This window comes from Sphaerodactylus townsendi, linkage group LG05, assembly GCF_021028975.2.
Source record: "Sphaerodactylus townsendi isolate TG3544 linkage group LG05, MPM_Stown_v2.3, whole genome shotgun sequence".
Classification (NCBI taxonomy): domain Eukaryota; kingdom Metazoa; phylum Chordata; class Lepidosauria; order Squamata; family Sphaerodactylidae; genus Sphaerodactylus; species Sphaerodactylus townsendi.
This window is the reverse complement of record NC_059429.1, coordinates 11,906,128-11,933,235: the sequence shown is the minus strand read 5'-3', so window position 1 is coordinate 11,933,235 and position 27,108 is coordinate 11,906,128. Positions and strand designations below refer to the sequence as shown.

General features: G+C 56.3%; 1 protein-coding gene across 1 annotated transcript in view; it reads left to right on the top strand.

Annotated features, from left to right (window-relative positions):
* LOC125433267 (A disintegrin and metalloproteinase with thrombospondin motifs 10-like) overlaps positions 1-27,108 on the top strand; it is a 57,072-nt gene that overhangs the window by 18,446 nt on the left and 11,518 nt on the right. The window contains exons 6-15 of the mRNA XM_048497768.1: positions 5,294-5,348; positions 7,448-7,593; positions 9,533-9,596; positions 11,829-11,931; positions 17,328-17,461; positions 18,713-18,836; positions 19,608-19,688; positions 22,997-23,160; positions 24,903-25,029; positions 26,249-26,378. Of these exons, the coding sequence (XP_048353725.1) occupies positions 5,294-5,348; positions 7,448-7,593; positions 9,533-9,596; positions 11,829-11,931; positions 17,328-17,461; positions 18,713-18,836; positions 19,608-19,688; positions 22,997-23,160; positions 24,903-25,029; positions 26,249-26,378 (1,128 nt within the window). The remainder of the gene's footprint in view (positions 1-5,293; positions 5,349-7,447; positions 7,594-9,532; positions 9,597-11,828; positions 11,932-17,327; positions 17,462-18,712; positions 18,837-19,607; positions 19,689-22,996; positions 23,161-24,902; positions 25,030-26,248; positions 26,379-27,108) is intronic.

The window sequence follows — 27,108 nt, the reverse complement described above, 5'->3', positions numbered from 1 at the left end:
GGGGGGGGGGGGGTGGGGGGGGGGGGGGGTGGGGGGGGGGGGGGGTGGGGGGGGGGGGGGGTGGGGGGGGGGGGGGGTGGGGGGGGGGGGGGGTGGGGGGGGGGGGGGGTGGGGGGGGGGGGGGGTGGGGGGGGGGGGGGGTGGGGGGGGGGGGGGGTGGGGGGGGGGGGGGGTGGGGGGGGGGGGGGGTGGGGGGGGGGGGGGGTGGGGGGGGGGGGGGGTGGGGGGGGGGGGGGGTGGGGGGGGGGGGGGGTGGGGGGGGGGGGGGGTGGGGGGGGGGGGGGGTGGGGGGGGGGGGGGGTGGGGGGGGGGGGGGGTGGGGGGGGGGGGGGGTGGGGGGGGGGGGGGGTGGGGGGGGGGGGGGGTGGGGGGGGGGGGGGGTGGGGGGGGGGGGGGGTGGGGGGGGGGGGGGGTGGGGGGGGGGGGGGGTGGGGGGGGGGGGGGGTGGGGGGGGGGGGGGGTGGGGGGGGGGGGGGGTGGGGGGGGGGGGGGGTGGGGGGGGGGGGGGGTGGGGGGGGGGGGGGGTGGGGGGGGGGGGGGGTGGGGGGGGGGGGGGGTGGGGGGGGGGGGGGGTGGGGGGGGGGGGGGGTGGGGGGGGGGGGGGGTGGGGGGGGGGGGGGGTGGGGGGGGGGGGGGGTGGGGGGGGGGGGGGGTGGGGGGGGGGGGGGGTGGGGGGGGGGGGGGGTGGGGGGGGGGGGGGGTGGGGGGGGGGGGGGGTGGGGGGGGGGGGGGGTGGGGGGGGGGGGGGGTGGGGGGGGGGGGGGGTGGGGGGGGGGGGGGGTGGGGGGGGGGGGGGGTGGGGGGGGGGGGGGGTGGGGGGGGGGGGGGGTGGGGGGGGGGGGGGGTGGGGGGGGGGGGGGGTGGGGGGGGGGGGGGGTGGGGGGGGGGGGGGGTGGGGGGGGGGGGGGGTGGGGGGGGGGGGGGGTGGGGGGGGGGGGGGGTGGGGGGGGGGGGGGGTGGGGGGGGGGGGGGGTGGGGGGGGGGGGGGGTGGGGGGGGGGGGGGGTGGGGGGGGGGGGGGGTGGGGGGGGGGGGGGGTGGGGGGGGGGGGGGGTGGGGGGGGGGGGGGGTGGGGGGGGGGGGGGGTGGGGGGGGGGGGGGGTGGGGGGGGGGGGGGGTGGGGGGGGGGGGGGGTGGGGGGGGGGGGGGGTGGGGGGGGGGGGGGGTGGGGGGGGGGGGGGGTGGGGGGGGGGGGGGGTGGGGGGGGGGGGGGGTGGGGGGGGGGGGGGGTGGGGGGGGGGGGGGGTGGGGGGGGGGGGGGGTGGGGGGGGGGGGGGGTGGGGGGGGGGGGGGGTGGGGGGGGGGGGGGGTGGGGGGGGGGGGGGGTGGGGGGGGGGGGGGGTGGGGGGGGGGGGGGGTGGGGGGGGGGGGGGGTGGGGGGGGGGGGGGGTGGGGGGGGGGGGGGGTGGGGGGGGGGGGGGGTGGGGGGGGGGGGGGGTGGGGGGGGGGGGGGGTGGGGGGGGGGGGGGGTGGGGGGGGGGGGGGGTGGGGGGGGGGGGGGGTGGGGGGGGGGGGGGGTGGGGGGGGGGGGGGGTGGGGGGGGGGGGGGGTGGGGGGGGGGGGGGGTGGGGGGGGGGGGGGGTGGGGGGGGGGGGGGGTGGGGGGGGGGGGGGGTGGGGGGGGGGGGGGGTGGGGGGGGGGGGGGGTGGGGGGGGGGGGGGGTGGGGGGGGGGGGGGGTGGGGGGGGGGGGGGGTGGGGGGGGGGGGGGGTGGGGGGGGGGGGGGGTGGGGGGGGGGGGGGGTGGGGGGGGGGGGGGGTGGGGGGGGGGGGGGGTGGGGGGGGGGGGGGGTGGGGGGGGGGGGGGGTGGGGGGGGGGGGGGGTGGGGGGGGGGGGGGGTGGGGGGGGGGGGGGGTGGGGGGGGGGGGGGGTGGGGGGGGGGGGGGGTGGGGGGGGGGGGGGGTGGGGGGGGGGGGGGGTGGGGGGGGGGGGGGGTGGGGGGGGGGGGGGGTGGGGGGGGGGGGGGGTGGGGGGGGGGGGGGGTGGGGGGGGGGGGGGGTGGGGGGGGGGGGGGGTGGGGGGGGGGGGGGGTGGGGGGGGGGGGGGGTGGGGGGGGGGGGGGGTGGGGGGGGGGGGGGGTGGGGGGGGGGGGGGGTGGGGGGGGGGGGGGGTGGGGGGGGGGGGGGGTGGGGGGGGGGGGGGGTGGGGGGGGGGGGGGGTGGGGGGGGGGGGGGGTGGGGGGGGGGGGGGGTGGGGGGGGGGGGGGGTGGGGGGGGGGGGGGGTGGGGGGGGGGGGGGGTGGGGGGGGGGGGGGGTGGGGGGGGGGGGGGGTGGGGGGGGGGGGGGGTGGGGGGGGGGGGGGGTGGGGGGGGGGGGGGGTGGGGGGGGGGGGGGGTGGGGGGGGGGGGGGGTGGGGGGGGGGGGGGGTGGGGGGGGGGGGGGGTGGGGGGGGGGGGGGGTGGGGGGGGGGGGGGGTGGGGGGGGGGGGGGGTGGGGGGGGGGGGGGGTGGGGGGGGGGGGGGGTGGGGGGGGGGGGGGGTGGGGGGGGGGGGGGGTGGGGGGGGGGGGGGGTGGGGGGGGGGGGGGGTGGGGGGGGGGGGGGGTGGGGGGGGGGGGGGGTGGGGGGGGGGGGGGGTGGGGGGGGGGGGGGGTGGGGGGGGGGGGGGGTGGGGGGGGGGGGGGGTGGGGGGGGGGGGGGGTGGGGGGGGGGGGGGGTGGGGGGGGGGGGGGGTGGGGGGGGGGGGGGGTGGGGGGGGGGGGGGGTGGGGGGGGGGGGGGGTGGGGGGGGGGGGGGGTGGGGGGGGGGGGGGGTGGGGGGGGGGGGGGGTGGGGGGGGGGGGGGGTGGGGGGGGGGGGGGGTGGGGGGGGGGGGGGGTGGGGGGGGGGGGGGGTGGGGGGGGGGGGGGGTGGGGGGGGGGGGGGGTGGGGGGGGGGGGGGGTGGGGGGGGGGGGGGGTGGGGGGGGGGGGGGGTGGGGGGGGGGGGGGGTGGGGGGGGGGGGGGGTGGGGGGGGGGGGGGGTGGGGGGGGGGGGGGGTGGGGGGGGGGGGGGGTGGGGGGGGGGGGGGGTGGGGGGGGGGGGGGGTGGGGGGGGGGGGGGGTGGGGGGGGGGGGGGGTGGGGGGGGGGGGGGGTGGGGGGGGGGGGGGGTGGGGGGGGGGGGGGGTGGGGGGGGGGGGGGGTGGGGGGGGGGGGGGGTGGGGGGGGGGGGGGGTGGGGGGGGGGGGGGGTGGGGGGGGGGGGGGGTGGGGGGGGGGGGGGGTGGGGGGGGGGGGGGGTGGGGGGGGGGGGGGGTGGGGGGGGGGGGGGGTGGGGGGGGGGGGGGGTGGGGGGGGGGGGGGGTGGGGGGGGGGGGGGGTGGGGGGGGGGGGGGGTGGGGGGGGGGGGGGGTGGGGGGGGGGGGGGGTGGGGGGGGGGGGGGGTGGGGGGGGGGGGGGGTGGGGGGGGGGGGGGGTGGGGGGGGGGGGGGGTGGGGGGGGGGGGGGGTGGGGGGGGGGGGGGGTGGGGGGGGGGGGGGGTGGGGGGGGGGGGGGGTGGGGGGGGGGGGGGGTGGGGGGGGGGGGGGGTGGGGGGGGGGGGGGGTGGGGGGGGGGGGGGGTGGGGGGGGGGGGGGGTGGGGGGGGGGGGGGGTGGGGGGGGGGGGGGGTGGGGGGGGGGGGGGGTGGGGGGGGGGGGGGGTGGGGGGGGGGGGGGGTGGGGGGGGGGGGGGGTGGGGGGGGGGGGGGGTGGGGGGGGGGGGGGGTGGGGGGGGGGGGGGGTGGGGGGGGGGGGGGGTGGGGGGGGGGGGGGGTGGGGGGGGGGGGGGGTGGGGGGGGGGGGGGGTGGGGGGGGGGGGGGGTGGGGGGGGGGGGGGGTGGGGGGGGGGGGGGGTGGGGGGGGGGGGGGGTGGGGGGGGGGGGGGGTGGGGGGGGGGGGGGGTGGGGGGGGGGGGGGGTGGGGGGGGGGGGGGGTGGGGGGGGGGGGGGGTGGGGGGGGGGGGGGGTGGGGGGGGGGGGGGGTGGGGGGGGGGGGGGGTGGGGGGGGGGGGGGGTGGGGGGGGGGGGGGGTGGGGGGGGGGGGGGGTGGGGGGGGGGGGGGGTGGGGGGGGGGGGGGGTGGGGGGGGGGGGGGGTGGGGGGGGGGGGGGGTGGGGGGGGGGGGGGGTGGGGGGGGGGGGGGGTGGGGGGGGGGGGGGGTGGGGGGGGGGGGGGGTGGGGGGGGGGGGGGGTGGGGGGGGGGGGGGGTGGGGGGGGGGGGGGGTGGGGGGGGGGGGGGGTGGGGGGGGGGGGGGGTGGGGGGGGGGGGGGGTGGGGGGGGGGGGGGGTGGGGGGGGGGGGGGGTGGGGGGGGGGGGGGGTGGGGGGGGGGGGGGGTGGGGGGGGGGGGGGGTGGGGGGGGGGGGGGGTGGGGGGGGGGGGGGGTGGGGGGGGGGGGGGGTGGGGGGGGGGGGGGGTGGGGGGGGGGGGGGGTGGGGGGGGGGGGGGGTGGGGGGGGGGGGGGGTGGGGGGGGGGGGGGGTGGGGGGGGGGGGGGGTGGGGGGGGGGGGGGGTGGGGGGGGGGGGGGGTGGGGGGGGGGGGGGGTGGGGGGGGGGGGGGGTGGGGGGGGGGGGGGGTGGGGGGGGGGGGGGGTGGGGGGGGGGGGGGGTGGGGGGGGGGGGGGGTGGGGGGGGGGGGGGGTGGGGGGGGGGGGGGGTGGGGGGGGGGGGGGGTGGGGGGGGGGGGGGGTGGGGGGGGGGGGGGGTGGGGGGGGGGGGGGGTGGGGGGGGGGGGGGGTGGGGGGGGGGGGGGGTGGGGGGGGGGGGGGGTGGGGGGGGGGGGGGGTGGGGGGGGGGGGGGGTGGGGGGGGGGGGGGGTGGGGGGGGGGGGGGGTGGGGGGGGGGGGGGGTGGGGGGGGGGGGGGGTGGGGGGGGGGGGGGGTGGGGGGGGGGGGGGGTGGGGGGGGGGGGGGGTGGGGGGGGGGGGGGGTGGGGGGGGGGGGGGGTGGGGGGGGGGGGGGGTGGGGGGGGGGGGGGGTGGGGGGGGGGGGGGGTGGGGGGGGGGGGGGGTGGGGGGGGGGGGGGGTGGGGGGGGGGGGGGGTGGGGGGGGGGGGGGGTGGGGGGGGGGGGGGGTGGGGGGGGGGGGGGGTGGGGGGGGGGGGGGGTGGGGGGGGGGGGGGGTGGGGGGGGGGGGGGGTGGGGGGGGGGGGGGGTGGGGGGGGGGGGGGGTGGGGGGGGGGGGGGGTGGGGGGGGGGGGGGGTGGGGGGGGGGGGGGGTGGGGGGGGGGGGGGGTGGGGGGGGGGGGGGGTGGGGGGGGGGGGGGGTGGGGGGGGGGGGGGGTGGGGGGGGGGGGGGGTGGGGGGGGGGGGGGGTGGGGGGGGGGGGGGGGGGGGGGGGGGGGGGTGAGCATCCCAGCTGCAGAAGGGACCATCTGCCAAACTAACACCATTGAGAAGGGGGTAAGTGGCCACAGGTCTGTGGTTGGGAGCTAGGGATGAGACAGTGTGCCCTACTTCTATTCATAGGCCCTTTCTGCACGGGCCAATAACAGCACCCTAGGGATGGCAAAAAACCCGTCCCTAGGGGAGCTGTTCGCATGGGGGGCGCAGCTGCATCGCAGCCGCACTGCCCTCGCTCCCCCCCCAGCGGCTAGAAAGCTTCTGCTGCCAAAGCGTGCCATCCCCTTTTTCCCAAATGCCTTACCGGCACCTTCTGGCCTCCAGCTGTATTGCAAGACAGGGGACACGCTTCCCCTACCCCTGCAAATCCTGGAGCTGTCGCGCAGGGCAGGGGGGGGCGTGTCCCCTGGCCTGTGCGACGCGTCGGAGGCCAGAGGCCATGGTAAGGCGTTTGGGGGATGGCGCAGCCTGCACGAAGGCTGCACCATCTTCCCCACCGCAACCGGGACCGTTCGTGCGAATGGTCCCGGGGGGTGGGGGTTGGGTCGGTGTGATGTTCGCCGACCCAACCCCCAGCGTGGCCGTGCGGAAACGGCCATAGAGTCATAGAATCATAGAAGAAGAAGAGTTCGGATTTATATCCCCCCCTTTCTCTCCTGTAAGAGACTCAAAGGAGCTTACAAACTCCTTTCCCTTCCCCCTGCACAACAAACACCCTGTGAGGTGGGTGGGGCTGAGAGAGCTCCACAAAGCTGTGACTACCCCAAGTTGGAAGAGACCACAAGTTGGAAGAGACCACAAGGGCCATCAAGGCCCACCCCCTGCCTTGCAGGAATACACAATCGAAGCACTCCTTCAAAGAAGGAGACTCCACCACCCCCTGTGGCAGCGTATTCCACTGTCAAACAGTCACTTCTCCCTAATGTTTAGGTGGGATCTCTTTTCCTATACTTTGAATCCATTATTCCTTGTCCAGGTCTCTGGAGCTTATTCCTTGTTCTGGTCTCTGAAAAAACACTCCAATGGGAGCTAATAGGAGATGGGGGCTGCACATTTGAGGGTCCATAGCTTTGGCCCCCATGAACCAAACTTCACCAAACCTGGGTGGTATCATCAGGAGAATCTCTTACTGATACCATCCAGGTTCTGTGAAGTTTGGTCCAGGGGGTCCAAGACGATGGACTCCCAAAGGGGGTGCCCCCATCCCCCATTGTTTCTAATAGGAGCTAATAGGAGATGGGGGCTACACATTTGAGGGTCCATAACTTTGGCCCCCATGAACCAAACTTCACCAAACCTGGGTGGTATCATCAGGAGGGTCTCCTAAAGATACTCTGAAATTTTGGTGCTGCTAGCTGAGCAATTGCACCCCTGACAGCAGGCACCCCCCAAGGGGCAGGCCTAGATGTCTTCACTAGAAACATGCTGCAGTGAGGATGTTGGAACCTGGATGAAAAGGTGCCGATTCTTTTGAAACTTGGTTGTATCTAGATTAAATTTTCAGTGGGAATTCGGCTTCTGACTCTGCTTTCTGGGGCTGTTTCCCTTTCTTTCTGCACCTTGTCTGTGAGCTCTTAATCTCTCTGGTTCTGTAATGCTAACTGTGCTCCTTATATAGAGAGAAACTATATAACTCTCGGTTACTTTAGGTCAAAAGCGTATCTCTTTCAAGGCCACTCTACACAGACATACAGAAATCTCAGACATACAGAAATCTTAATGCTAAAGGCACTTCTCAGCTAAACTAAACTATACTATACACTCTGTGGCCTAACTTTCCTAAACCTACAGTCTTACTTAACACTTCTTTACCTATATAATTTGCTAATGTCGCAACGACGAACCCTCGACCAATGGGTGCACAGGAGACTATCCTGCACTCCCATTGGTTGTAAATTTGTCAGTGGAGTCAAAAACCAAGCCAGCCCAAAGCATGTGCTTAGTTTGCTTAAAGGTTAATCCAGAGCTGTGGGTGACCTTGGTCTAGCCACAGTTCTTTGGAACTTTCTCAGCCCCAACTGCCTCACAAGGTGTCTGTTGTGGGGAGAGGAAAGGAAAGGAATTTGGCAAGGAAAGAGGCAAAAACATGTGAGGTGAAAGGGTGTTGGCCTCCTTTCAGTCTTCGCAATTATCCGTTTCTCCCCCTACCTTTCTTGCAGTGGTGCTACAAACGAGAATGTGTACCCTTTGGCACAAAGCCGGAAGGTGTGGATGGAGAATGGGGGAACTGGTCTTCCTGGGGAGAGTGCAGCCGAACGTGTGGAGGTGGTGTCTCTTCATCCATCCGCTACTGCGACAGTCCCCGGTAAGTAGTCCCGGAAGGGTGCTTGGTGCATCCTGGGTTTTGCTATAGAAGGAAAACTCATGAACTGCCGTGAAGTTGGAATGTGCAGACAGAACACTATTGTTATTCGTTCGTGTAAGACTGAACACCACTCAGACAAAATCAACGTAAAAAGAAGAACTTAATTGATTTGGGTCGCCCTAGCTACAGGGTGCTGGAACTGAGGATTCTTGTCCTCAGTTCTAGTATTTATTCTATTGACAAAAACAGACAGCAACCAATCAGCTTTTCCCCTCCCCTCCCCCTAGTTCCTGGTCTCTCATTGGTTCTGACAGAGCTACGTAGTTTCGTTTTGCCGTAGCTCCCCAGCTCGGTTTCCCGCTCTAATTCAAAAAGGCTGGAGCTGGTGATTGCTGGGAATTGTAGTCCTGACAGTTCGTTTGTCGTTTATTGGCTTATTAGACAGCTCTCCCTGCCTGTCCCTCCATTGCATGGGTTCAGAGCAGTTTACATCATAGTTCCTCCATGCAGTAGATTAATTAAAACATCATATAACAGCACACAAACGACCACAACAGTCCATCATAGCATCATTAAATAATGTAAAATATAAAATCCAGCGGGGATGGGAGGAAACAGTTTCACTCGTATGCAGTCAGTTGATCTTAATATCACTGGAAGAAAAGGGAGAGGGGCGGGAAAAAGGAATGGGAAGCCAGCTAGCAGTGGCTAGAGTTGTTGCTGTCCTCAACCACAGGCTGGTGAAACAGCTCCATCTTCCAGGCCCTATGGAACTGGCCAAGATCCCGCAGGGTCCTGAACATAGGAACATAAGAACATAAGAACAAGCCAGCTGGATCAGACCAGAGTCCATCTAGTCCAGCTCTCTGCTACTCGCAGTGGCCCACCAGGTGACTTTGGGAGCTCACATGCAGGATGTGAAAGCAATGGCCTACTGCTGCTGCTGCTCCTGAGCACCTGGTCTGTTAAGGCATTTGCAATCTCAGATCAAAGAGGATCAAGTTTGGTAGCCATAAATCGACTTCTCCTCCATAAATCTGTCCAAGCCCCTTTTAAAGCTATCCAGGTTAGCGGCCATCACCACCTCCTGTGGCAGCATATTCCAAACACCAATCACACGTTGTGTGAAGAAGTGTTTCCTTTTATTAGTCCTAATTCTTCCCCCCAGCATTTTCAATGAATGCCCCCTAGTTCTAGTATTGTGAGAAAGAGAGAAAAAATTCTCTCTGTCAACATTTTCTATCCATGCATAATTTTATAGACTTCAATCATATCCCCCCTCAGACGTCTCCTCTCCAAACTAAAGAGTCCCAAACGCTGCAGCCTCTCCTCATAGGGAAGGTGCTCCAGTCCCTCAATCATCCTCGTTGCCCTTCTCTGCACTTTTTCTATCTCTTCAATATCCTTTCAATATCCTTTTTGAGATGTGGCGACCAGAACTGAACACAGTACTCCAAGTGCGGTCGCACCACGGCTTTATATAAGGGCATGACAATCTTTGCAGTTTTATTATCAATTCCTTTCCTAATTATCCCCAGCACAGAGTTTGCCTTCCTGGTCTCATGTATCAAAGTGTTCCACCAGGCCAGGGCCAGAATTGAGAGGGCTCTGGCTTTCGTCGAAGACAGCCAGATAGTCTTTAGACCAGTGATCACGAGAAAGTTGTTTGCTTGGTCTTCATGCAGATGGAGGGGCGGTAGATATCTGGAGGTGGCATTCCTTCATTTGACTACCATAGGATGGCTGAGGGCATTGTTTGTACTGCTTCAGACGGGAGTGTGTACTGTCTGGTGTATGGCGTGTAGATGACTCATGGGAGGGCCCAAGAGGGATAGTGTTTCCTCTGTCCATTACATGGCAGCAATCTCACACCACTGCGTGGGTCACCCGTTACAGTGGTAGTGGTAACATATCCATTTCTTCTTACTTCTTTCTGAAGACCAACCATCGGAGGGAAATACTGTCTTGGGGAAAGAAAGCGCTACCGATCGTGTAACACAGATGTGAGTATCATGATTATTCAGTGGTGGTGGTAATGGGCAGCCATTTTGTTGCAGGTGATGGTCGAGGGCAGCCATTTTGTTGATTCTCTTGAGAACAACCTGGCAACATCTTTCACAGCCTTTCCCCGTATTAAATGTTTATCATTTCTACAGACATAATGTAATATTTTTCACCTGTGTCATCCCACGACATTATAAACAGACCATTTACTTTTGATCTTCCCTATTCTTCTGCAATTATAATTTGTTAATTTAATCTGCAGTGTCACAGTCTATATCAGTGGTGGTGAACCTATGGCACGCGTGCCAGAGGTGGCACTCAGAACCCTCTCTGGGCACACGCACACAGAGTTCGTCATGTAGGGGGAGCGGAAAATCACCACACACACAGGCTGGCCTTGCTTCTGAGTAAACCCTCCTAGGGTCGTGATTCACCCATTCGAAGCGTTGCACGGTTGCTTCACCAAGCTTACTCCCGAGTAACGCACGCCTTGGAGCAAACCGTTTTTTCTGAACTAAAACCTCAGTATTCAGGTTAAATTGCCATGTTGGCACTTTGCGATAAATAAGTAGGTTTTGGGTTGCACTTTGGGCACTCGGTCTCGAAAAGGTTCGCCATCACTGGTCTATATTTTTTGAAATCATATATAATTGGAGGGGGCATATGTTTTCCCCCAGTACACAGCAATTGCCATAATATTTATTTATTTATACCCCATCTATTTCCCCAACGGGAGGCCCAAAACTGAATATGTTCTCCTGTCCCCCATTTTGTCCTCATAACAACACTGTAAGGTGGGTTAGGCTGAGAGAGTGTGACTGATCCGAGGTCACCCAGCAAGTTTCCTTGGTCCTTTATCCACAAATCCCCTAAAATGTTCCTAAAATCCCCCTCTATACAATGATGTATATCTGCATTCACGCCCTCAAAACGATTCCTGACCACCATTTTTCCTTGGATGCGATTTCCCCCTTTTTCTTCAGTTTTGTGTTGAATTGATGCTTTAATGCTTCACAGCCTCTTGTTGAAGAACCACACAGAGGCGTAGCGCCAATGGGGCCGGGTGGGGCGCGACGCCCCGGGCGCGCGGCATGACATGGGCGCGGAATTCCGGGGGCGTTCCAGGGCGGATGGCGCCGCAGCAGGGGCGCGTGCGCGCCTGGAGCAGAGTTCCCCTTCACTCTTCTCCTGGGCCCCACATAAATGAAAGAACAAACAGGGAAATGCTGCAAATAAGCAAGCGAGGGGAAACTGAGCTCAGAAAATAATGCCGGGGAGGAAGTTCAGGAAAGCGAAGAAGTGCGGGAAACAATCATTAGATCACACAGCAATTGAAGACATTTTCAAAATGTTCCAGTTAGAGAATCGTTTTAAAAGGGGATTGATTTAAAATGTTTTGAGGCTGGAAGTAAAATGTTTGGGGGTAAAAACGATGTGGAACTCCTAGGAAGAAATGTTTCATTTCCTGCCTCAAAATGTTTTAAAAGGTTTGTGTGGAAAGGGGCCATTGGCATTAGTGTGGATTCAAACCCAGGTTTCCCAGAGCCTAGTCTAGTTAAGTTCCATCATTTACTATGACTCAATAAAGTTCCACCTCACAGGCAAGAGATGAGCAGAAGTCATTAGCCTTTGTCTTCTTTTGCATGGCAACCCAAGTCTTCTTTGGTGGCCTCCCGTCCACATACAAACCATGGCCAACCCTGCTTAGAATTGATGAGATCAGTGTAGTCTGGGAAATTTACGCTGCTGCATATGCTACCACATGCCACCTTGCTGGCCTATATTCAGTGGTTCCCAACCTGGGGTATGTACCCCAGGGATACATGCCTGCGCATTTGGGGGTATGCAAAAAAAATTACATCATGGGTTTGCTATTATGGGGGTACAATTTGAGGGAAATGGGTTGCCAAGGAGTATGCGAGAGAAAAAAATTGGATATCACTGGCCTATACAAGGTTACAGTTGAAAGTTATGAAGTTGATAGCCATTTGCCAGCATTTTCCCCCATGCATCTGTAGACTGCCTCTGAACGCTGAGGTGTTCCATATAGCTATCACAGGCATTGGCTGTTGCTGGACCCATTTTCCATGAATTTCTTGACCTTAATTGGCAAGCTGTCTCCACTCCCCCTCCCTCTATGAACCGACCCCACCACAATATTTTCCACTTACGGTTCAGCGTACAACAGCTTGGCAAGTGCTGGTCATGTTCGCCTCTTCCTTCCCCTCCAGGACTGCCCTTCTGGTTCGCAGGACTTCCGGGAGGTGCAATGTGCTGAATTTGATACCATCCCCTTCCGTGGAAAATACTACACCTGGAAAACATACCGAGGTGGTGAGTATTGGGGTACTATATGGTTTCCAGGCTGTATGGCTGTTTTCTAGCAGCATTCTCTCCTCACGTTTCGCCTACATCTGTGGCTGGCATCTTCAGAGGATCTGATAGTAGCAAAGGAAAGCAAGTGGAGTATATATACCTGTGAGTAAAGGTCAATAGGTGAGGGCATCTGAATAGGAGTGGCCTTGCAAGTGAGTAACAATGAAGTATGTAGCATGTGGGTAACAATGAAGATAGCAAGGTCAATAGGTGAGGGCATCTGAATAGAAGTAGCCTGGCCTTTGTTCCCTTTGATTGTTTATTGTGGTGAGTATTGTAAGGTGCTGTCAAAGTGTCAGCTTAGATGAGCAAAATCTATGTGACAGTTATGTCTGACCTTGGACAGTGCCGTATGCAACCAAAGACTGATAAGACATCTGCACCGGATATTTGTATATATATGGCAGATAGAAGGGAGAGGAGTGTGTCTTGGAACACCTGCTGCCTGGTGAAGCACTTTACTACATAGTATCGCAACAATAAAAGGACTCTGGTGTCTGTGTGCTGTTCCTGGTTTGCATATTGCTGGGTGATCTACTCCTGTGGGGCGTGTCGCTGTAAAAATTTGTCTATACCCCTGTGGTTCTGACAAGTATGGGGGTTTAGGAGAGTGACTTCAACCAGGTCATTCAGCATCCGCCGCTCTAACTCTCCGATACTGATCTTGTTAAACACACCAAACACACCAAACACACCAAACACACCAAGCATTTTTCAGGGTGCAACGAGCGGGGAATTGAGACCTGGTACTCATTGGTTGCCGAGATTAGACCAAATCTTGAAAGTTGGTTGGTTCTGTTTGAACATCTTCATGTTGATTCTATTTCTCTTTTTACAAGAATCAAATATGCACTGGTTTCTCACTTCCCATGCTCAATTTTCCCCCTAAAAACTGTATTCCAGTTTAAAATTGAGCTAAATTTGCCTCCCTCATGCAAAGTGTGTAAACTTTTGCCTGGAATGACACCACTGGGCCTCCATAGCCAATGCTGGTTTTCAGTTTTGCCTGGAAATTCAAGCGCTGTGTCCCTCCACTGGTGGAATCTGGTGTTTCAGATGCTCAGGAACTGTTGTCTTATCAGTTTCAGTCAGCATGGCCAATTGGCCATGCTGGTAGAGGCTGATGGGAATTGTAGTTCCTGAACATCTGGAGAGCCGCAGGTTCCCTACCCCTGCTCCACACTGTGGTGAAGGTGTGTATCAAACCACATCTAATAAGGAAAGGAATTGCAGTTATTTTACTGTTGTCCAAGTAGATGGCTTCCAGGTTGCTAGGCAAAGAAGAAGAAGAAGAGTTTGGATTTATATTTCACCTTTCTCTCCTGTAAGGAGACTCAAGGTGGCTCACAAACTCCTTTCCTTTCTCTCCTCGCAACAGACACCTTGTGAGGTAGGTGAGGCTGAGAGAGTTCCAAAGAACTGTGACTAGCCCAGGGGTAGGGAACCTGCGGCTCTCCAGATGTTCAGGAACTACAATTCCCATCAGCCTCTGTCAGCATGGCCAATTGGCCATGCTGGTAGAAGCTGATAGAGATTGTGGACTCCTAATTTATCTGGAAAAGCTGCAGGATGGACTCCCAGCAGGAATGTAGGTTCACCAGATAAGCCTCAGCCCCAGGTGGAGGAGTGGGGAATCAAACCCGGTTCTCCAGATTAGAATGCACCTGCTCTTAACTACACTGGCTTCTGTCTCTCCCACTCTGCTTGTAAAGCAATTGATCGGGAGCCACAGCTGACTTTCAAAGTAAAGAATTGCTCTTCACATCCACATGTAACAGATTTCTGCCCAGGATAATTAGAACCCATCTGTCTACACCAGGGGTCTGTAACCTGCGGCTCTCCAGATGTTCATGGACTACAAATCCCATCAGCCCCTGCCAGTGTGGCCAAGGGACTGATGGGAATTGTAGTCCATGAACATCTGGAGAGCCGCAGGTTGCAGACCCCTGGTCTACACATTGTCCCTTCCAGCTGTGTATTTAGTTCCATTAGACACATTTAGGCTTGGCAATTCGGGTGTGCCGAATATGTTTTGTCCGAATATGAACAAATCCGAATGCAAGGCATTCGGGCTTAAAAATTTTTTCTTTTTGCGTTTTGGCCAGCAGGGGGGTGCATGTTTAAGTTAGCAGGACCAACATTGCAGAGTCTCATCCAGAGACTCTCCTGATGATACCAACCCAATTTGGTGAAGTTTGGTTCAGGGGGTCTAAAGTTATGGACCCCCAAATTGGGTGCCCCCATTGTTTCCAATGGGAGCTAACGGAGATGGGGGCTACCCCTTCGAGGGTCCATAACTTTGGCCCCCGTGAGCCAAACTTCGCCAAACTCAGGTGGTATCATCAGGACAGTCTCTGGATGAGACCCTGAAATTCTGGTGCCAGTACCTTTAAAAAATCACCCCTGACAGGTACCCCAGGGAATTGGCCCAGATTCTCTGCTCTGCAGTGCCTTGGCTGCATTGTAGCTAATGGGGAATTTCTGAGTGTTGTATGCAGGCTGCACATTTTTGAAGATAGAGGCGCCACATTTTCAGGGTGGCTCCAGGAGGCCCTCCTGGTAATAGCATCCAGGCTTGGTGAACTTTGCTTCTTGGGTTTCAATTTTATGGGCCCCAAAAAGGCTTATTTTGTTTCCCTGCTCCTACACATGAAGTCTGCTGGCTGAATTCTCTCAGAACTCTCACAACCCACCCCTCCCACTGCCCCCAGAAGCAAAGTTCCCCAAGACTGGTTGCTATTACCAGGAACCTCCTGGAGCCACCTTGAAAATCTGGTGCCTCTATCTTCAACATTCCCCATTGGGTTCAATGGTGCCAAGGCACTGCAGAGCAGATAGTCTTGGGCAATTTCCTGGGGTGCCTGTCAGGGACACATTTTTAAAGCTACTGGCACCAAAATTTCAGGGTCTCATCCAGAGACTGTCTTGATGATACCACCTGAGTTTGGTGAAGTTTGGTTCAGGGGGGCCAAAGTTATGGGCCCTCAAAGGGGTAGCCTCCATTTCCTGTTAGCTCCCATTGGAAACAATGGGGGATGGGGGCACCCACTTTGGGGGTCCATAACTTTGGACCCCCTGAACCAAACTTCACCAAACTTGGTTGGTAACATCTGTATGCATCCTCTATAGGCACAAACGTGAAAAAACACCAAAAAACAAAAAAAATCAGAGTGACCCCAATTTTTCGGGTATACCCGAATATTTGGGTATATCCGAATATGTTATTTGTCTTATTTGGGCATACAGATAATTTTATGCCTGAATAAATCTGAATCCAAATTTTACCAAATTTCTAGGGTATTGACCAAGCCTATTCCCGTTTTATTTCAGTTTCAGAATCTGGGGAAGGTAAATATGATCTAGGAAGAATTGGGGTGTTTGTCAGGGAGAATTGGCAGCTATAGGAAAGATGGAACATTGCCTTTTCTCCTGTTTAAGTGCCCCCTACATATTTCCTTTTCAGCAAACAAATGAATATAGAAACATGCTTAGGATAATTCAGTTGAGTCAGTCCATAAGCTCCCCTCTGTTGTTGAAGACTTCCTTTTGCTCTGTGACTACTGAGTTCAATTATCCCAAAAGGATGACAATTTTTTCTTTTTGATAGAGAGAGACTTGAAAAATATAATGGTGCCACGATATGTGATGAACACTTCCAGGCACGCTATAGCAGCTGCACCATTCATGAAACTGCAGGTTGCATACCACACAACGCTTTAGTATGTTGTGCAGACACATACATGTTAGAGACACAATGCATTTCCTGTTCCACACTCATGGGCTTAACTTGAAGTGTACGAGCAGAAGGGGTGCAGCAGTAAATATTGGTAAATGAACAACAACGACTGTTCACCTTTTGTATTTCATTAGTTATAGTCACAATCACATATTTTCAAATAACATCCAAGAGGTAAGTCCATAATCATCACAGGTAAATCCAGGATCATCAATGTTGAACCAGGTAAGTAAGTATTTAGTTCATACTTTCTCATGAATTCAAACTTTCATACAGGTAAGTATCCACTAATTACGCAGTCGTGTATCTACATCAATAAATGTTCAGTCCAAAATAATTCATAAACGTAATTTCATATGCATCCACACAGGGAAATGTTCTGTAAGTGGCAAGTGATGAGTCCAAAATTATGTTATACACAGGAATAAGTCCGAATTATATTATACACAAGGAGGAAAACGCATTGCGCCTAATCCGCGTTTTCCGATGGGTTCATGAGAATTCATGAGAAAGTATGAACTAAATACTTACTTACCTGGTTCAACATTGATGATCCTGGATTTTCCTGTGACGATTATGGACTTACCTCTTAACTTGAAGTGACCATGAGCAAGGAGTTGGACCCTCTGGATAACATTGCCAGCATTGCACGTGAATAACGTTTTACCAAAGCATCCACAGAAGATGAGACGTGGTTACAAATTTATCTGGGATAGGGATTGGGAAGCTGGGATAATCCCAGGCAAATGTAGCCATTTTCCTTGTGAAGAAACAGGGCTGGGCAGCCTCTCTTTTGCATATCGTAAGGTGTGGTGCCATCATGTGTCGCTTTGCTTTTCACAGGAACCCGCTGGAGGTTCAAGTGGCAAAGCCTGGCTCCCGTTACAGCCCATCTATCAGCCACCCTGTCCTACCCCCATTTTGCTTCCCCTGAAGATCCACTGCTGGTTTCATTCCTGACCTTCATTAATGACTCCTTTCCTAAGCTGAAATGTCTTGCTGTTTGGACTGAAATGAACACAGGATTCCACCAAGGAGTTCAATCTGCTGTGCTTCTGCATGATCAGAGATTGCAAATCAGGGATTCATGCAGACTCATGCCTCTAGATTGCAAATCAGGGACTCATGCAGACAAACAGGGATGATCCAATCACCCATTTCCAACAGAGGCCAAGTGGAAGGTATCAAAGCCAGAGCAGTTAATCATGCAGAGATGCAGTGAACATCCTCCTCTGTGGTTTTGACTTACAGAATCCTGGGGTGTAATTGGTTTCTCACAACACCTTAGCAGATTTCTTTCGAAACCGAGTTTACTGCAGAGCTATTGGTGGGAGCCTGTTATGTTATTGTACACCAAAAACACACAAATTCACTGCAAGGACGCCAAAAACAATACCAAAACAAAGTCTTAGAAGTTTGATTTGTGCAAGGGAGGAGTCAAATCAGAATTGGCGTTTTTAAGCCACAAAAGGCATAGCTGCAAATCTTGGTAGCATCTGCGTGTGAATGCTGCTATTAGGGAAGACTCAGAAAAGCCCTTTGGTTGATCCAAGAGGTCCTGTTGCTTCCAGACATTTTTGCCTCTATCGAACACTTTCGTCTCTCTTTCTCCCAACAGGGGGTGTCAAATCCTGCTCACTCAACTGCCTGGCTGAAGGCTTCAATTTCTACACAGAACGGGCCGCAGCCGTGGTGGACGGCACCCCCTGCCGCCAGGACTCCAATGACATCTGCGTGAGTGGGGAATGCAAGGTGAATGCCCCTCGCTGTAATCACTATGCCTCGCAGCTAATGGGCCGTTGTGGCTAGGATTTGGTGTGCACTTTCTGGAGCGTGAACCAGTTCATGGAGTGAAGAGTAAGCTGTTCAGAGAATAAAATCTTTGGAGGTTTTTAAAGAGAGGCTGGATGGCCATCTGTCAAGAGTGCTTTGGTTGTGTGTTCCAGCATGGCAGGGGGTTGGACTGGATGGCCCTTGTGGTCTCTTCCAATTCTATGAGCAGCAGTGGCGTAGGAGGTTAAGAGCTCGTGTATCTAATCTGGAGGGAACCGGGTTTGATTCCCAGCTCTGCCGCCTGAGCTGTGGAGGCTTATCTGGGGAATTCAGGTTAGCCCTGTACACCTCCCACACCACGCCATCTGGGTGACCTTGGGCTAGTCACAGCTTCTCAGAGCTCTCTCAGCCCCACCTACCTCACAGGGTGTTTGTTGTGAGGGGGGAAGGGCAAGGAGATTGTAAGCCCCTTTGAGTCTCCTGAAGGAGAGAAAGGGGGGATATAAATCCAAACTCCTCCTCCTCCTCCTCCTCCTCTTCTACTTCTTCTTCTTCTACTTCTACTTCTTCTTCTTCTTCTTCTTCTTCTTCTTCTTCTTCAGTGTCTTTCTCCACAATGTGGACCCAAAGCCGCTGACATTGTTCTCCTTTCCTTTATGTTATCTTCACAATAACCCTGTGAAGTAGATTAGGCTGAGAATTTGTAACTGTCCCAAAGTCACCCAGAGAGTTTCCACAGCTGACTGGAGATTTGAAGTCCCAGTCTGAAACTCTAACCACTGGCTTTTGTGGGGTGGCTGCTGTTAAACAGCAGCAAGTAGCTGAGCTTCGGTGAGTCATGGAGGTTGCATGGTAGTGAATTGCCTGGTGATTGCTGCTAGACCTAGTCCCAGTGAGTTCTCCTTAAAAAAAAAAACTGAACAGCCCTAGGAAGAGCTCTGCCCCTTCCCTCCTTTCTTTAACTGACAGAAACAGGGGCTTGAAGGCTTGCAGTCTTGTGTGATTGCCTAGCAACAGCCACTGAAGGCTCTTCCTCCGGAGAGATTGGAGCAGCATGCATGGTTGTTTTCTCCTCCATTTTGTTCTTACAACAACATTGTGAGGTAGGCTAGGCTGCAGGCCAGAGATCACCCAGTGCGTCTCCTGGCAAGAGGGGGATTTGAATGGGTTGTCTTCCTGATGCTAATTTGACGTGCCGACCAATAAAATTCGCTGACACTCTCTTACAAGCATGTGGGCTGTGACCGCATCCTGGGCTCAGATACTAAGGAGGACAAGTGCCGGGTATGTGGGGGAGACGGAAGCTCCTGCGAAACCATTGAAGCGATCTTCAACCACTCACTGCCCGAAGGAGGTAAGAACTCAAGTATTTACGGTAATTCCAAGATGGCAGCCGGAGCTGGGGCTGCTGTGGGGATCCGGTAAGCATGTTGCTGGTTTTTTTCTAACTCACCAGAGAGCCATAAAAACAAGCTGTAAGGACAGCCTGCATAGCATTACGACTAGGTTGTGTGTGTGTGTGTGTGTGTGTTAAAAGAAACCAAGGCATTTCTCTCCTAATGGTTATTGGCACGTTGCATTCTAGATGAATACAATTCTTCATACAGTAGTTTACTGCCAAATACTGATGTGGCTGAAGACAAAGACTTTCTTTGGAGCAAAGTTTAGGCTGGCATGGCTATGAATCCCAGAATTATTCTACATTTGGAGGAAAACAGTGGTTCATTTGTGTTCCAAGAGTGCTGGAAAGCTGCTCATCCCTAATTCAAACTCCGTTAAGCAACTCTATCTCATCTTGCTCCCAAATCTTCTGTTTTTAGCTGCTATTGAGTCAAGTTCGAAGGCTTATACTCTAGTCAATAAGTTTCCCAGTTTTTTGTGGTAAAATTAGGTGCCTGGGCTTATATTCAGGTCGGCTTATACTTGAGTATATACAGTAGCTGTTAAATCAAGAGAGATACCAAATAGTTAAATGGTGAGAGAAAGGAGCTGGAAGCTTCTCCTTTTCCCGCTTTCCTTCTTACATTGTTTCTCCCTGTTCTTAGCAGCTAATTTACCCTAGAACATGAAAAGCAGGACAAGGGAAAATTCAGATAAACTTCATATCCCCCTTTTCGTCTTCCAGGCTATGAAGAGGTAATATGGATCCCCAAAGGATCGGTGCACATCGATGTCCGAGAACTCAATATTTCTCTGAATTATCTGGGTGAGAACCTTCAAGAGTGACCCCCAATCCCCTTCAGGTGCCTTCCCACCATTCCACTCACCTCCACCTTTCTGTGCACCTTCGTTGCCTTCTATTCTGAATCCTGAATCTTCCTTTTTAATTTTGTCCTGCTGTCTTATCTGGCTAGGGGTGGGGGGAGCAACCATTTGGCCTTGCCAAGGGTGGACGGCGAGAACTCAGCGGGAAAAAGGAAGAAAGGGAAAGGGAAGAAAGAAGGCAAGACTGGGATGGGGTAAATCAAGGGTCTGCAACCTGCGGCTCTCCAGATGTTCATGGACTACAATTCCCATCAGCCCCTGCAACCTGCGGCTCTCCAGATGTTTATGGACTACAATTCCCAATTGGCCGTGCTGGCAGGGGCTGATGGGAATTGTAGACCATGAGCATCTGGAGAGCTGGAGGTTGCAGATCCCTGGGGTAGATAGATAGGAACCAACAGGTGGGGGAAAGGATGAAGGCCAGCTACTGAAGAGGATGGAGAGCACTGCAGAGAGGGAGAAGCAAGGGAGGAGCGAAGGACACTAAGGCCGAATGCCCACCAAGAAATTAAACATGGATACATCCAGGTTTCAAAATAAACAGTATCTTTTCATGTCACATTCTCCCTTCCCACTCCACTGAAGATCTTGACTTCTATCAAGGATTCAAGTAATGTGGATTCAAGTAACACTCCCCTGGGATCCGAGTTCGGCGTGGTTTTTTTAAAAAAAGATTCACATACATGCAGGTCCGGGAATAACTCGTGATGAGGGGTGGAATTAGCGACAGAACCAGGATGAAGACGGGTTCGGCATGTAAGCGGTGGGGAGCCCTTGCTCAAACTGCGTTTTTGAAGAAGAAGAAGAAGAAGAAGAAGAAGAAGAAGAAGAAGAAGAAGAAGAAGAAGAAGAAGAAGAAGAAGAAGAAGAAGAAGACAACGACGACGACAAGTTGGATTTATATCCCCCCTTTCTCTCCTACAGGAGACTCAAAGGGACTTACAAACTCCTTTCCCTTCCCCCCTCACAACAAACACCCTGTGAGGTGGGTGGGACTGAGAGAGTTCAGAAGAACAGTGACTAGCCCAAGGTCACCCAGCTGGCATGTGTGGAGGCACAGGTTATACAGACCCACCTGAATTCCCAGATAAGCCTCCACAGGCGGCAGAGCGGGGAATCAAACTCGGTTCCTCCAGATTAGAATGCACCTGCTCTTAACCACTATGCCACTGCTGCTCTCGTTCAGCACGTGTTTTATGGATCTGTGGGGATAATGCTTTGTGCTCTGGTTTTTGGTCATTTCTGAGACACAACCAGCTGGCTAATTCCCAGCAATGGTGGAGGAACCGCCGGAGGAGTTGGGAAAGGTAGCTGAGTCTGGCAGATGTCAAGGGATGACTTAAGATATCTTGCCTGTTCTGTTCCGGAATGGAACCCATGCTTCTGTTTATTTGTTTATTTACAAAAATTCATATCCTGCCTTTCTGCCCTTACAAGGACCACCAAGTCAGGAAACAATTTAAAACATGCACGATGAAATCTTGTTTTGAAACCGTTAAAATCACTGCCCCCCAAACACACACCATTGAAACAAATTAAAGAGAGAGTTACAATATGCACAGGGCATAAAAATAGCAATTAAAACATCAATTAAAGCAATTAAAATCATGAAGGAGAGATCACTGAGGGAATTTCTTCAACCGCTGTCAACAGAAGGGGACAGATAAATCTCACTGGGGAGAGAGTTCTAGAACTTTGGTTCCAGGCATGACCGAGAAGGCCATATTGCCACCACCCTAGTCTCAGAAGGTAAGGGCATCAAAGCTGGGTCTCCGAAGACTGAAGGGATATGGTCCTATTATGCAAATTGAACGCTATTTCTATGTTGTTTTCATCTCATTGAAATTTCCCTGTAAAATAAACACCTTGTTCAAGGTTATTTGACATAAACAATAGATGTCTCACAAATACCTTATAAATCACATGTAGATATAAACAACTTTATAGATGTAAACAACAGACGTATTAGAAATACCATATGAATGACATATTAAAGACATACAACAAACTACAAACAAGTGTACAAAAACCCTGTCAGGAAGCAGTAAAACTGAAAATATAGATGAAACTATAAATAAATATCCAAAGGTTGGATTGCATCAGAGGTGGGATCCAGCAGGTTCTCACAGGTTCCCGAGAGTAGGTTACTAATTATTTGGGTGTGCCGAGAAGTGATTGGTGATTTTGCCACGTGATTTTTGCCTTAGTTACGCCCCTCCTCTCAGCAGTAGCACGCAGAACCAGCGGAAGTCACAGTCTAGGGAGGGTGCACCGGCGCATTGCATGGCAGCTCATGCTTCATGCAGCATTCGCTTTCCCCACCCAAGGACCGGCACAGCGGCTGTGTCCTTGCCACAGCCCCACCCAGGAATGCCCAGCCACGCCCCCATCATGCCCCGCCCAGCCCCATTGGTGCTACACCACAGTTTGAATCCCACCACCAAGGGAACCTGTTACTAAAATTTTTGGATCCCACCACTGGATTGCATGGATAACCCATGGCATTGCTTTACTCCAAGGTAATGAACCTTCAACTGATGGAAAGGAGGCCGTTTACCACCACCAACAACAACAACAACAAAAGACGTGTAAAAAAAAATAACATTGAAAAATGTGTTAATTTTTAGCTGGGAAAAAAGTGGACCTCCAGAAAGAGAAACTAGTGAGAAGACTCCCGACAGTTACATTTCTCACCACATAACAATGAAATCCGGAAGGGGGTATTCTAAGCAAGCCAGCGCGTGTTCGGAATTTAGTATCATCCTTCTGAATGACCCAGCAGTCATTGTTCTTGTTCCTCAGGCCCCTTCCGCACACGCAAAATAATGCGTTTTCAAGCCACTTTCACCACTGTTTGCAAGTGGATTTTGCTATTCCGCACAGCTTCAATAGAGCACTGGAAGCAGTTTGAAAGTGCATTATTCTGCCTGTGCGGAATGAGTCAGTGTCTCACTAACTCGGAGTCCAGTAGCACCGTCGACGCCAGTAAGATTTTTGGAGCGTAAGATTTCGAGCGCTGGACCTGCTTTTATCTGATGAAGAGAGCTCTGCCCCTCAAAAGCTTATACCCCAAAGAACTTGTGTGTCTTTAAGGGGCCACTGGACTGAAAGTGAGATCTTCTACCGCAGGCCAACAGAGCTACTTCCTGAAACTTTCTGTCTCTGTTTTTCTCTGTCTGAGTACAAAACATCCAGGAGAATATTGACTCTTTGCTTCTTCAGACGTTTTCTCTTGGCTTGCCCTTCCAGCTCTGAGAGGAGAAAACAACGAGTACTTTATCAACGGGAAGCTCTCAATAGACCCTCCACGGCGGTTTGACATTGGTGGGACCACCTTCCACTACCGACGCTCCCAGGACGAGCCAGAGTCTCTGGAAGCTCTCGGTCCAACCAACACCACCCTCATCATCATGGTTAGTACCGCTGCCAAAATGGAAATGGGGGTTGGGAGGGGTGGGCAGGTATGGTTTCGCACATAAATATCTCTAACAAATTGGGGATGGTTTGGGGGTAGCAGTTTTTTCAGGGCTGAGAATCTTTTCAGTTCTTTGTGATCCCTGATTGGCTAGGACTACCCTTCCAAGCCAGGTGAATATAAGAACATAAGAAAGAGCCTGCTGGATCAGACCAGAGTCCATCTAGTCCAGCACTCTGATACTTGCAGTGGCCCACCAGATTCCTTTGGGAGCTCACATGCAGGATGTGAAAACAATGGTCTTCTGCTGCTCCTGCTCCTGAGCACCTGGTCTGCTAAGGCTTTTGCAATCTCAGATCAAGGAGGATCAAGATTGGTAGCCAGAGATCGACTTCTCCTCCATAAATCTGTCCAAGCCCTTTTTAAAGCTATCCAGGTTAGCGGCCATCACCGCCTCCTGTGGCAGCATATTCCAAACACCAAATACGTGTTGCGTGAAGAAATGTTTCCTTTTATTAGTCCCAATGCTTCCCCCCAGCATTTTCAGTGTATGCCCCCTGGTTTTAGTTGCCTTCACTCTGAAACATCATTATTTACCTCCGCAGAGGGCTAAATGTGATTGGCTACATAAACTCTGTAATGATATCTCTGGAGGGTTCTCCTTTATTTCCCTGTCCCATATAAAGGTGAGCTTTATTTGCTTTGAAATGAAAGGGGATCTGAGGGGGAAGATCTGGTGGTAGCAGGGGCCATTTTGAGCCAGACGCCAGTTTGTTGACAGCCGAGCCTGACTCAAAATTTTCATACGGGAGTGGTTTGCTCTACGAACTTCCCACTCAAAGTTCATCTGCGCCACAGGTGTCAAACTCGCGCCCCTCCAGATGTTATGGACTACAGTTCCCATCATCCCCTGACAGCATGATGCTAATAGCAATAAGATGTAGCTGAACCACATGTATTTTTGGGAAAGGGGTAAAGTTAGAGAATTTGCGCACGTACACATAGAATTCGGTTTTCATGAGTCCGCGTTCCTTTCCTTCCTTTGGCTCGAAAATGTCTTTAGATAGTTTTTCTCCCATGCCGAAGTATGCTGAGGCTTATTGTCGAAGGCTTTCACGGCCGGAATCACCGAGGTGCTGTGTGGTTTCCAGGCTGTATGCTGCTAGAACACGGCCACACAGCCCAGAAACCACGCAGCATCTCTACGCTTAGGTCAGTGATGGCGAACCTTTTCGAGGCCGAGTGCCCAAACTGCAACCCAAAACCACTTATTTATCGCAAAGTGCCAACACAGCAATTTAACCTGAATGCTGAGGTTTCAGTTTAGAAAAAACGGTTGTCTCTGAGGCGCTCGTTACTCAGGAGTAAGCTTGGTGAAGCAACCGTGAAATGCTTTGAATGGGCGAATCACGAACCTAGGAGGGTTTACTCAGAAGCAAGCCCCATTGCCAGCAACCGATCTTACTCCCAGGTCATGCCCAGGCCAGCCTAGATGTGTGTGGGGGGTGATTTTCTGCCCCCCCACATGACAAACTCTGCACGCGTGCCCACAGAAAAGGCTCTGAGTGCCACCTCTGGCACCCGCGCCATAGGTTCGCCACCACTGGCTTAGGCTGTCCTTGGATTGAGAGTGGGATATTCTGCAGGGGTGGCGCCCCCACAAGGGAGCGCATCAGAGAGAACATCAGACTGCTGATGCTGTGATGTTGTTTCCACCATTTCATTCCCCACCTCCGGTAGGTTCTTGTCCGGGAAGAATTTCAAGGGATTCGATACAAATTCAATGCACCCGTTGCCCGCAGCATTGAGGCCCAATACTTGTGGCAGTACGTCTCGTGGACAAAATGTTCCGCCATCTGCGCTGGAGGTAAGAATTTTTACAAGGGTTTTCCTGGAGGGAAATCAGTGGAGTTCAAGCCAGATTCCTGTTGGAATCAAGCGCCTGTCCTGTTCAGAGGTGGGATCCAGCAGGTTCTCACAGGTTCCTGAGAGTAGGTTACTAATTATTTGTGTGTGCCGAGAGGGGGTTACTAATTGGTGATTTTGCCACGTGATTTTTGCCTTAGTTACACCCCTCCTCTCAGCAGTAGCGTGCAGAACTTGAAGCAGTCTAGCAGGAGGTGCACCGGCGTAGGCTATGCGGGCAGCCTGGCGCTCTGCATGCATTTTGTTTCCTCGGGCCCAAGGATTCTGGCACCCGCGAGCAGCTGGGCGCCCCCTGCTTGCCACAGCCCCTCGCCCCAGGAATGCCCCGCCCCCGGAATGCCCCGCCACGCCCCGTCTTGCCCAGCGTAGCCCCACTGGCGCTACGCCACAGTTTGAATCCCACCACCATGGGAACCTGTTACTAAAATTTTTGGATCCCACCACTGGTCCTGTTCCTTCATTTTTTTAAATTTCCCTCTGAGTCTTTTTCTGTAAGTTAATACCAGTTTAACTGGGAGAATTTGTAATGGTGACTAGGAATTGGAGAGGTCTTATTTACATCCAGACGTCTCCCTGGATTTTGGAGTTTCCAAGCATCTGGCCTCATTGCTGGAGCCACTTCAAAATCTTCTGCCATCCCAAATTTTGAAAAGTTCAGTCCTTTATAAAGATCACCGTGCATGTAATAGTTTTGACAGCATTTCAGTTTTTAACGGCATTTCACCTAGTTTGGCCCTCCTACAGCCACTTCTCTGGTTTCTGAGATATATTCTTTGGCAACCCAAAGGACTAGAAACCTGGCTTTAAACTATGGCTCATTCCGCACATGCAGAATAATGCACTGCTTTCAGTGCTCTTTGAAGCTGTGCAGAATAGCAAAATCCACTTGCAAACAGTTGTGAAAGTGGTTTGAAAACTCATTATTTTGCGTGTGCGGAAGGGGCCTATATGAAACTGGGGTAAAATACATACTGCGTAGCACACTGTGACTTTCCAGCAGTACATAGACAGCCTATTTATTATCACTTCTGTTATAAAAAATAAAATTCTTCTTGGGGTTCATTGGTGGTGATTCCTACTGGTTACAACCGTAACCATTTGGTCAGGAAGCGTTGTGCGGGGTCTGCTTTATTCTCACACCTTCCCCGACTGTTATACAGGCAGTCAAGTCCAGTCAGTCATATGCAAGAAACAAGGCGACACCTCCACAGTTTTGAACCATTTGTGCAGCCCGGAAAACAAACTACCGGAGAGGCAGAGACCGTGCAACACAGAGCCGTGCCCACCGGCGTGAGTTCAGCCCCTTTTGTTACCACTGTTGTGTCAAGGTGGAGTTACATTTGGATGGGGGGGGGTGAGAACGCTGCGTTTCAAACTCGAGGTTGAATGTCTTCCGGCTGGAACAGGGGTGGGCAATTATTTTTTCCATGGGGCCGCATAAGAAACAGAAAATATTGTGGAGGGCCGGGCCAAAAGGCAGTGGGGCAAGGCGCTTTTGAAAGCCCCGCAGAAGCCGGCAGGCAAGGCAACTGGCTTCTGCGGGGCTTTCAAAGGCACCTCGCTCCCCAGCACGGCAGGGGGGCCAGTCAGGGTCATCCAGTGGGCCGGATGTGGCCCGCGGGCCGTATAATGCCCAGGTCTGGGCTGGAAAGTGGTCAGTGTTGTGCTCACCCTGCGCTTATTGTAGAGGCTTAGATAAAATTTGGGCCTAGGCTTGGAAGAATGGAGCACAGTACCCCAGATAGCCAGTGTGGTGGAGTGTTGGACTAAAATATGGGGGGGCCTGGATTCGAATCCCCACCCAATCACACATGTACAGCTTAACCTCTGTCACGAGAAGATAGTTTCAGGAAGGTTGTTGTGGCTGCATGTAGTAAGAGAACAACATTCGAGTCCGGTAGCACTTTTTTCTTTTGCCGTCAATGGTGACCCTGTAGGGCAGTGATTCCCAACCAGGGTTCCGTGGTACCCTGGGGTACCATGAGCACGTCCCAGGGGTACCATGAGAATGCTACCGCCT